General features: G+C 46.9%; 2 protein-coding genes across 2 annotated transcripts in view; both read right to left on the bottom strand.

Annotated features, from left to right (window-relative positions):
- LOC141077459 (uncharacterized) overlaps positions 1-11,196 on the bottom strand; it is a 261,894-nt gene that overhangs the window by 44,136 nt on the left and 206,562 nt on the right. The gene's annotated exons all lie outside the window — the stretch shown is intronic.
- On the bottom strand, positions 1,813-6,648 carry LOC141077445 (gastrula zinc finger protein XlCGF66.1-like). The gene is made up of 3 exons (XM_073564392.1): positions 6,504-6,648; positions 6,195-6,374; positions 1,813-1,953 (listed from the first exon to the last, which is right to left on the bottom strand). The coding sequence occupies exons 1-3, from the start codon at positions 6,579-6,581 to the stop codon at positions 1,813-1,815; spliced, it is 399 nt and encodes a 132-aa protein (XP_073420493.1). The 5' UTR covers positions 6,582-6,648.

Genomic DNA, 11,196 nt, shown 5'->3' with positions numbered 1-11,196 from the left:
TCAATAGTAAAAATCCACATTTGCGGACAAAAAAGAATATTACTCCTTCTTATCCAAAATGAAGCGAACCACAATTATATTAAAAACATGTAACTTTATTAAACCAAACAGAGATAATTGTCTGCTGTTTTTTTCCCCTTTTGGGGTAGGTTATCAGGAAACAATGAATATGTAGCCAATTTTAAATGTCTTTATTTTGTTTAATAAAGTTACATGTTGGTAATATAATTGTGGTTCGCTTCATTTTGGATAAGAAGGAGTAATATTCTTTTTTACCCGCAAGTGTGGATTCATGTGTTGAAGTGCCTATTTAAATACTTGCAAAAAATTGTGGTTTCAATCAATAGTAAAAAGTTGATCACAATTGTCAAAAACACTATGCTTCACAAGTGTGACCGACCTGTCAATCACATTCCAAACGATGCTTCAAATCGTTTGGTATGCGCTTGAATTCCGCGCGTGAAAAACGCATGTTTTCTGCGGCAAAACGCATGCGAATTTGGCCATATTCTAGAATACCCGATGCGTTAGAATTGGGCCACCATCTAGTATATACATATATTCGTCTAATTCTGTCTGTAACGGAAATCCCGCGTCGCTGATTGGTCGCGCCCGGGGACGTCACTGAAGGTGGAGGAAGATGGCGCCGCAGCAGTCCTCCACAGGAACTTCACCAACGATGTGCCCTGCCTTAACTTGAGCAGAGGAGGGCGAAAAAACCCCGTTCGGCAAAGGGCAAGCATAAGGCAGGACGCAGATACTGTTCAGAAGGAAATCTCCACACCGGCCGAACATCGGGTAGCGGTGACGTCACCACAAAGGAAGAAGATGGCGCGTGCAGCAGGCAGAGAGGGAACCTTCACCAGCGGTGTGCCCAGGGAAAACAAGGTCAGATGAGGGTCCAGCCCCCCAGGTCTGCAAGGGGCAATCCCAAAGTCGATTCCAGAAGCCTTTCCAAAGCAATTTTCTACACCGCCCGAACATTCATTGCATTATTCTTAAATCTTCATAAATAAACTACATACATATTCTAGAATACCCGATGCGTTAGAATCGGGCCACCATCTAGTATAGTATAATTATATATATATATATATATATATATATATACACACACACACATTATAGCAGAGTCATATCTCCCGACTCCGGAGATTGCATGCTGTCGTTGTAGGCCCAGACCAGATAGTATGGAGATGAATGAGGGAGACCAAAGTTAAAAAATAGACTTTACTTCACTTAACAAGAACTTGATGAGAAGTATATACATCAGATGGCAGGCACAACACTTTTGCTGATTTAATAGCAGAATATAGCCGATCATGCACAGCACAAAAGCCGGTGTTTCCCAAGCTGTGTGAAGGTGCGGTAAACACCGGTGTAGCGCTTCTGATTGGTGGTAAAATCATCCCCGCCGGTCACAGAGCCGTGGTTCCCACGTTGTCAGAACACAGCATAACCGCTCAGCTGTGATTGGAGGTAAAAAGTTTACCTCCGGTCACTGGTGTCAGCTCTAATCCTGCCATCTCTACCGTTCTCATCACACAAGTATAAAACATATAATACTGGTAGATAAAACAAGACTGAGCACAAGACCTTCACAGCCGTCTACACATCATAGGGGAGATCTCCTGACACCTTCTCTCCATCTACCTGATGATCCTGAGGAGCACTGGGATCTTCTTGGTTACAGTCCTGTGGAAGAAGAGGACGGGGACATCTCTCTGGTGTTGTCCTCTTACTGGATAGATCTGGAGGAAACACATACAGGGACTGAATTCATTCTCTACATATATTATATGCGGTGTGTATTTAGTCCTGTCTATTACCTGGAGATGTGAGGGGCTGGGGAACCTCCATTATGACGTCCTTGTATAGATCTCTGTGTCCTTCTATATACTCCCACTCCTCCATGGAGAAATAGACAGCGACATCGTGACACCTTATAGGAAACTGACACACACAATGATACCGTCAATCCCCCCCGATCTCTTCATAGTGTTACTGTATAATGTCGGTCTGTCATTCCAAGGATGTCGTTCTAAGGATAACATCTGAAATATGCCTGAAAATGACTCCCTTGCTCTAGATGCTTCATTATTATTATTACTATGCTTCATTATTACTATCACTCTGACAATTGATCTGCTTCATCCACAGGTATGTGTTCTGGCTGCAATACCATCATCACCCATCTTTCCTGAACCACAATCACCCCTGTATCTGTCTGCTATCAATGGTATGTATCCCGGCTGCAATACCATCATCACCCCTGTATCTGTCTGATATCAATGGTATGTATCCCGGCTGCAATACCATCATCATCCATCTTTCCTGAACCCCAATCACCCCTGTATCTGTCTACTATCACTGGTATGTGTTCAGGCTGCAATACCATCATCACCCAGCTTTCCTCAACCCCAATCACCCCTGTATCTGTCTGCTATCACTGGTATGTGTTCTGGCTGCAATACTATCTCCCTTTGCATTTCCTCTTGTGACTTTAATTAATCGTCTCCTGTGTCTGCATCCAGTCTCCCTGCTGCTCCTCCCTTTCTGATCACACCTGGGCCCTTTCATGTGCTGTTAAGTTAGTATAAATTCAGACTAAGAGGTCTGTCTGACCTCGGTCTGTCATTGCAAGGATGTTTTCTAAGGATAACATCTGAAATGAGCCTGAAGTGACCAGAAGGTATGACTAACTGCTGCATTTAGATGTACTAAATTTCTTTTGCCTTTTATATTACTCTCACCATGCTGACATACGCACTAACAGTTTTGGCTCCACTACTCCTCACTCTCCTTCGCTATCCGCAAACCCCATCACACGCTAACCAAATAATAATCTCTCCTTCCCTCTTGCCTCCCCACCTGACCTCCTCTGCTGACCTGCTCCTTGACCTCAGAGCTCTCCTAATAAAATACAAAACAAGCCACCCACCCTCCTTCTCCCACATGCTCTCCCTCTCTCTGCTTCTCCTCACTGCTGGCGATATATCTCTCAACCCTGGACCCCCACAGCCCATACCTCCCATTATTACCCCCTTCTATCGTTCCCAAATCAACACAAACACCAGAAATCTTTCCCACCTCAAATCCATGCCCTTGACACCCACCACCCTGCTCCCACTCTTTGGATCACTCTGGAATGCCAGCTCCATCTGCAATAAACTCCATGTGATTCACGACCTCTTTACCTCTCGTAATTTTTCCTTCCTTGGCCTCACCGAAACATGGCTGACACCCTCCGACACTGCCTCCCCTGCTGTGCTAGGTTACGGCGGCCTCCACTTCACCTACACTCCTCGCCCTGGCAACAGACATGACGGGGGAGTGGGCCTTCTCCTTTCTTCCAATTGCAGCTTCAACCCAATCCAACCTCTACCCTCCCTTATCCTCCCATCTTTTGAAGTCCACTCTGTCCGCATCTACTCTCCCTCCAACCTCCAAGTGGCCGTCCTATACCGATCTCCAGGTCCGACCACTGCCTTCATTGACCAATTCTCCACCTGGTTCCTTCACTTTCTCTCTGCTGACATTCCCACCATCATCATGGGTGACTTCAACATCCCCATTGACAACCACCATTCAGCAGCCTCCAAACTCCTGTCCCTTACATCATCCTTTGGACTTACTCTGTGGTCCTCCTCAGCCACCCACACAGACGGACATACATTAGACCTGGTTTTCACCCGCCTCTGCTGTCTTTCTAACTTCACTACCTCCCCTCTATCTGACCACCATCTACGCACTTTCTCATCCCTGTCCTCCTCACCTGTCACCCATGTCCAGCAGCATGCGCACCCCCGCAGAAACCTCACACATCTAGACACTCACAAACTCTCTTACTCTATTCTACCACTGTCCTCCATATCTTCACTCCACGACACAGACACTGCCACTAGTTTCTACAATGCCACTCTTGCATCAGCCATCGACTCGGTCGCCCCTGTCATGCATAACAGAGTGCGACGAATCAATAGACAACCCTGGCACAATAACACCACTAAAAAGCTTCGGCAAGCATTCAGAATTGCAGAACGGCGCTGGAAGAAAACGCATTCGCAAGACGACTTCACTGCACTCAAACAAGCAACACTTGCATTCAAATCTGCCCTCACCTCTGCTAAACAGGCCTACTTTACATCCCTTGTATCTTCCTTATCCCACAACCCCAAACAGTTGTTCAGTACTTTTAACTCCCTCCTCCACCCACCACTGCCCCCTCCAACCTCCCTCATCTCTGCCGAGGACTTTGCGCACACTTCAAAAACAAGATGGCCCAAACATGGCATGTCTTTATTGCTCAACCACCACAACCCCTTTACACACCAGACCAAAGCCCAAACCCCATAACCTCCCTATATAACATCACTGAAGGGGAGCTTGCTCATCTCTCCAAATCACGCCTCACCACTTGTGCACTTGATCCTATGCCATCTCACCTCCTCCACAACCTCGCCACCACTCTTATTCCATCCCTAAACCACCTCTTCAACCTATCATTTACTTCTGGTACCTTCCCTTCTGCTTTCAAACATGCCACAATCACGCCTATCCTTAAAAAGCCGACCCTCGACCCAATAGCCACATCTAGCTATCGCCCAATATCGCTGCTCCCATTCGCTTCTAAACTCCTGGAGCAGCATGTCCACGCTCACCTTTCCTCCCACCTCTCATCTAACTTGCTCTTTGACAATCTACAATCTGGCTTCCGCCCCCATCATTCCACTGAGACAGCTCTGACCAGAATTACCAATTACCTACTTACAGCCAAATCTATGGGACAACACTCTATACTCCTCCTTCTAGACCTGTCCTCTGCTTTCAACACAGTTGACCACTGCCTCCTACTACACATCCTCTCCTCCTTCGGCATCAAAGATCTCGCCCTATCCTGGATTTCCTCATACCTTTCCAACCGCACATTCAGCGTCTCCCACTCCCACACTACCTCCTCATCCCACCCTCTCTCTGTTGGAGTCCCCCAAGGCTCTGTTCTAGGACCCCTACTCTTCCCAATCTATACACTTGGCCTGGGGCAACATGGAGTCCCATGGATTCCAGTACCACCTTTATGCCGATGATACTCAGATCTACCTCTCTGGCCCAGACGTCACCTCTCTGCTCTCCAGAATCCCAGAGTGTCTATCAGCCATATCCTCCTTCTTCTCCTCTCGCTTCCTCAAACTCAATGTGGACAAATCTGAACTCATCATCTTTCCCCCATCTCACAGATCTTTCTTACCTGACATTTCTATAACAATTGACATCACGCTTTCCCCCTACCGGAGGTCCACTGCCTGGGAGTAACCCTTGACTCTGCCCTGTCCTTCAAACCGCACATCCAAGCTCTCTCCACCTCCTGCCGCCTCCAGCTCAAAAATATTTCCAGAATCTGTCCCTTCCTCAACTCTCAATCTACTAAACTACTTGTGCATGCCCTCATCATCTCCCACCTCGACTATTGCAACATCCTTTTCTGTGGCTTCCCTGCTAACACCCTTGCATCTCTCCAGTCCATCCTTAACTCTGCCGCCTGACTAATTCATCTCTCTCCTCGCTACTCCTCTGCTTCTCCCCTCTGCAAATCTCTTCACTGGCTCCCATTCCCTCAGCGTATCCAATTCAATTTACTAATACTGACCTACAAGGCCATCTATAACCTGTCTCCCCCATATGTCTCTGAACTAATCTCCTGATACCTTCCCTCACGTAATCTCTGGTCCTCCCAAGACCTCCTTCTCTCCTCCACACTTATTCGCTCCTCACCCAACCGCCTCCAAGACTTCTCCCGAAGTGCCTCTATTCGCTGGAATTCTTTGCCCCAACACGTCCGGCTATCAACCACACTCGGATCCTTCAGACGGAACCTGAAAACCCACCTCTTCAAAAAAGCCTACAGCCGGCAATGACTCCACTACCTCTTAACCACTACCGCAGATATCACCTCAACCAACACCGGAACTGCTGCAACCCCCCAACCTACTGTCTCCTTCCCCACCATCCTGTAGCATGTAAGCCCGAAAGGGCAGGGTCCTCTCTCCCCTCTGTATCAGTCTGTCATTGTTAGTTTGTTTACTGTCGGTGATATCTGTAATTCTATGTAACCCCTTCTCATGTACAGCACCATGGAACCAATGGTGCTTTATAAATAAATAGTAATAATGTTCCAGCATTCCCAGCAATGTCACCTCTCCAATTAGCAGCTCAATCATCTTGTAGATGAGTTCTAGGATCTTCTGGTCATTGATGTCCTCATGGATCAGGGGGTGAGGTGGAGGCCCCGTGATTTGGCTCAGGGGTCTTCCCCATTCCTCAGACACAGGGTCCTGACAGCGATCACTAGAGGTCTTCTTCACCACTGTGTAATCCTGGTAATGGAGAGACACATTAATAACTCTCACTACAGACATTTCCAGAGTCCTCACCTCTCCAGTTCTGTCCATCTGTTATTCCCATAGATAAGAATGATGTAATGTGACATCATCAGAATCTCTCACCTCTCCAGTGAGACGGAGGAGGATCTCTAGGGTGAGGTGTAATATCCTCTCCGCCATCTTGTCTCTGTCCATATACATCCTTGATGGGTAAACCAGGAAAATTCTCTTTTGTAGAAGATCTTCACTGAGAGGATCCGATATTGTAGAGACCTGAATGAGAAGAAGATGATCCGATGTAACATCATAAGAATCCTGTGTAATAATACAATTACTGGAGATAATAAGGGAAACATATGAGGAGATTTATTATCTTACAGGGTTTAGTTTTCTCCCCTGACATCTACTAATAAAACCTATATATTTAGGCCACAGACAACAAGCAGTTTCCTCCTCGGAGTCGGCAGCTGAACACGTTCCTCATAGACTCATCTTCCATAACGCTAATTCTCGTCTCATTACCGACACTGGAATCGGCATTAGCAATACTGCAGGAGATATTCATTACACGCGACATGAGAAATAACTCCTTCATGATGAGGACGACATCTTCATCTTCTACTGCGGCTCTAGAGACAGATTTGGCCAGAGTCGGTCACTGCCTCCATCCCCACCGGCCGTCTATATGAAGGTTTCCCGTCTTCCCCGCACTGGAATCTTCTATCACGTTAGATCTCAGCTCTGAGTCACACACAGAAGTTTGAGGCTTTTAGAAAAGATTTTTTGTTTCCACAATCAACGCGGACAGAAATGATCTGATCTCAAAGTCTCCATGTACAGTGATTTATGGGGTTTATTTCTGGCCTTAGGCTTTCCTATGTTACAAGAAAAACTCCAGAAAAAGCCGAAATTTAAATGTTTCTAAGGAAAATTGGCTCCAACAATTCTTGTAAGAAGAAAAAAATATGTAAAAAGCAAAACACATTTTATAGTTTTTAACATGTTAAACATTTATTAAAAAGAAATTAATCTTTTTGGGCCCCAGAACATAGATGTACACCGCAGGGACGGCACAGATGAGGCTGCAACAAAAACCCTGAAAAGCAAACATGGCATCTTAAGGCCCTTTTACATTTAGCGATGCACCAGCGATCCAACCAGCGATCCGACCCGGTCAGGATCGCTGGTGCATCGCTAAATGATCGCTAGTGAGCTTTCATACAGAAAGATCTCACAGCGATGCAGCAGCGACGCAGCGCACGATACTTACCATTCACACACAGCGATCCTGCGTCCTCCCGCCCGCCTCCACGCATCGCTGGACGTCACAGCAGGAAGTCTCAGCAGGAAGCGCCCGACGAGAAATGGAGCCGGACATTCTCGCGCGATCAGCGATGGACAGCGGGGGAGCCGGTCGCTGGTAAGTATCACACATAGCGATATCGCTAGCAATATCGCTATAACGTCACAAAACCGGTGACGTTTTAGCGATATTGCTAGCGATATTGCTTAGTGTAAAACCCCCTTAAGAAGGTGTGACAGAGTACGGCAGAATGCCCCCCGCCTCCAAATACTCGATAGTATGGGGCGGCCTAGTTACTGCGATACTTACATGCCTAATAATGGGGTCTGGGCTGCAATGTATGAAGGTCTATTAGGTCGGGCCAGAGGCAGCGTCCAATAAGTTACCTTATAACGCCCCCATACACATTAGACTAAAGTTCCATGAAAGCACTGACTTCGGGGGGTTTGGCCGACCATACAATGTATTTGGGGGCCTCCCGACAGATGATGTCAGGACAGAGAAGGATCTGGCATCCTGAATTTCAGAGGATAATCCGTCTGTTCTTCCTGTAGATAATCCTCCTGTAGAGGAGTCTGGAGGCGACTGTCTCATACAGACCACAGGAAAGCTGGGGGAGTCGGGAGAGATCGCCGTCTGCCAAATGACCGTTCAGCCAACTCTGATCTCATGTGTATGGGGCCGTTAGTACTACACTGACAGGCAGTGATGATACACGGCACTACAGTAGTACAGGGCATCACCGGAGCCATCAGAGGCTTGTATGTTGTGTGATCGCACTGATCAGAGGGGTTTAAAAAAGGTTTAAAGTGGAAAAAAAAATCACAGTTTCATCAACAAGAAATATCCATCACTATATGGAAAGCAGAGTCACTGCACAATGTTAGTTACGTCACCTCCATAACTACTTTATTATACTCTATTATCCTGTACACAGTGGAGTAGATAGAAATCACAGATCCCACAGCAATAGCTGGAATTGGACCCTCCAATGTAAAGAAAAAAAAATCTATCTCTATCTATATACACTGTTCAAAAAAATAAAGGGAACACTTAAACAACAGAATATAACTCCAAGTAAATCAAACTTCTGTGAAATCAAACTGTCCACTTAGGAAGCAACACTGACTGACAATCAATTTCACATGCTGTTGTGCAAATGGAATAGACAACAGATGGAAATTATTGGCAATTATCAAGACACCCTCAATAAAGGAGTGGTTCAGCAGGTGGGGACCACAGACCACATCTCAGTACCAATGCTTCTGGATGATGTTTTAGTCACTTTTGAATGTTGGTTGTGCTTTCACACTCGTGGTAGCATGAGACGGACTCTACAACCCACACAAGTGGCTCAGGTAGTGCAGCTCAATCAGGATGGCACATCAATGCGAGCTGTGGCAAGAAGGTTTGCTGTGTCTGTCAGCGTAGTGTCCAGAGGCTGGAGGCGCTACCAGGAATAGGCCAGTACACCAGGAGATGTGGAGGGGGCCGTAGGAGGGCACCAACCCAGCAGCAGGACCGCTACCTCCACCTTTATGCAAGGAGGAACAGGAGGAGCACTGCCAGAGCCCTGCAAAATGATCTTCAGCAGGCCACAAATGTGCATGTGTCTGTACAAACGGTTAGAAACTGACTCCATGAGGATGGTCTGAGGGCCCGACGTCCACAGATGGGGGTTGTGCTCACAGCCCAACACCGTACAGGACGCTTGGCATTTGCCACAGAACACCAGGGTTGGCAAATTCACCACTGGTGCCCTGTGCTATTCACAGATGGAAGCAGGTTCACATGAGCACATGTGACAGACGTGACAGAGTCTGGAGACGCCGTGGAGAGCGATCTGCTGCCTGCAGCATCCTTCAGCATGACCGGTTTGGCAGTGGTCAGTAATGGTGCGGGGTGGCATTTCTTTGGAGGCCACACGATGTTGGGCTGTGAGCACAACCCCCATGGAGACACAATTGTGCCTTTACCTGGAGATAAATTCCCAGTGGGGGCAATTTCCAAAATGCAATAACTTAAGTGGGGAATTCAGCTCTTTTCACACTTGAGGGATCTGTATATGGAGTCTACAAACTACAGTGGGGGAAATAAGGATTTGTTACGCTGCCGATTTTGGGGCTAAAGTCACATTTTTGTGAGGAAAAAAGTAAAATTGTCATTTTTTTCCTTCCACATTGCTTATATTCCTGTCACACTATCCGAATTCAGATATTGTCCTGTCAGAAAGGAGAATACAGGGGGCGAAAGGGTTAATAGGACTCACAGGAGGAACCGGCCCAGAAAGCAGAAGATCCAGGAGTGTCCGCCACATATATGACTGCTCTGTGCACAGGACCTGTGATGAGGTCACAGGAGGGGAGGAGTCAGGGGTCACATGATCAGGGGCCTCAGTGTGTGCAGGACTCAGTGTGCTGGAGCGCTCCCGATAATCAGCTGCGTGTGTCGCGCTGTGTGATAGTCACAGCACCTGCATGGAGGGCGACACATGCAGCTGATTATCGGGAGCGCTCCAGGGATCCGGGGTCCCGATGCAGCTATTCGGTAAGTGATATTAGCCAATAACAACTTCTCCGACGATATTCGCTCATCTCTAGTAATAACAGCTCAAAGAAATTCACCAAACTTTTCATTAAGTTTAATAGCAAGACCCTATTAAATATTGAGCACCAGCGGGACGAAGCATTGACAGCGGCATGTAAAAGTGTGGGCGCCCCTGGTCAAAATGACCGTTATTGTGAGCAGTAGTAAGATGAAGATGAAATGATCTCTAAAAGGCCGAACCTCTAAGATGACACATGGCCTTTGTATTTTAGGCAAAAATAATAATAAAAATATATAGAGAGACTTTTTGACAATTTCATAATTGCAAAAAGGAAAAAGGGCGATGCAAAACTTTGGGCACCCTTGGAGATTTGTGTACTGAGATAATTTTGATCAAGATTTCACACCTTAATTCGCTTGTTAGGGTTATGGTGAGATCACATGGTGACCAGGAGCTACAGTCTGAGGAAAGGGCTAAAAAGCCTTCACTAGACCCCAGTACAGCTGTATAATGAGGCCCAGGCTTTATAGTGAAGGGACAGGAGTGAGGGCCTGATCCCAGGAGCTACAGTCTGAGGAAAGGGCTAAAAAGCCTTCACTAGACCCCTGTACAGCTGTATAATGAGGCCCAGGCTTTATAGTGAAGGGACAGGAGTGAGGGCCTGATCCCAGGAGCTACAGTCTGAGGAAAGGGCTAAAAAGCCTTCACTAGACCCTGTACAGCTGTATAATGAGGCACAGGCTTTATAGTGACAGGACAGGAGTGAGGGTCTGTTCCCAGGAGCTACAGTCTGAGGAAAGGGCTAAAAAGCCTTCACTAGACCTCTGTATAGCTGTATAATGAGGCACAGGCTTTATAGTGACGGGACAGGAGTGAGGGCCTGTTCCCAGGAGCTACAGTCTGAGGAAAGGGCTAAAAAGCCTTCACTAGACCCCTGTACAGCTGTATAATGAGGCCCAGGCTTT

The sequence above is a fragment of the Dendrobates tinctorius genome, unplaced genomic scaffold (assembly GCF_039654945.1).
Source record: "Dendrobates tinctorius isolate UK_male_01 unplaced genomic scaffold, ASM3965494v1 ptg000452l, whole genome shotgun sequence".
NCBI lineage: Eukaryota > Metazoa > Chordata > Amphibia > Anura > Dendrobatidae > Dendrobates > Dendrobates tinctorius.
Note: the sequence above shows the minus strand (reverse complement) of the source record. Positions and strands in the feature narration are given on the sequence as shown.

Excerpts from the sequence above, each read along its gene's own strand:
- LOC141077445 (XM_073564392.1), bottom strand. The coding sequence starts at position 6,581 with ATGTATATGGACAGAGACAAGATGGCGGAGAGGATATTACACCTCACC. Across the intron at positions 6,375-6,503 it reads TCCTCCGTCTCACTGGAGAG|GATTACACAGTGGTGAAGAA; the intron begins GTGAGAGATTCT and ends CTCCATTACCAG. Across the intron at positions 1,954-6,194 it reads TTGAGCTGCTAATTGGAGAG|TTTCCTATAAGGTGTCACGA; the intron begins GTGACATTGCTG and ends TGTGTGTGTCAG.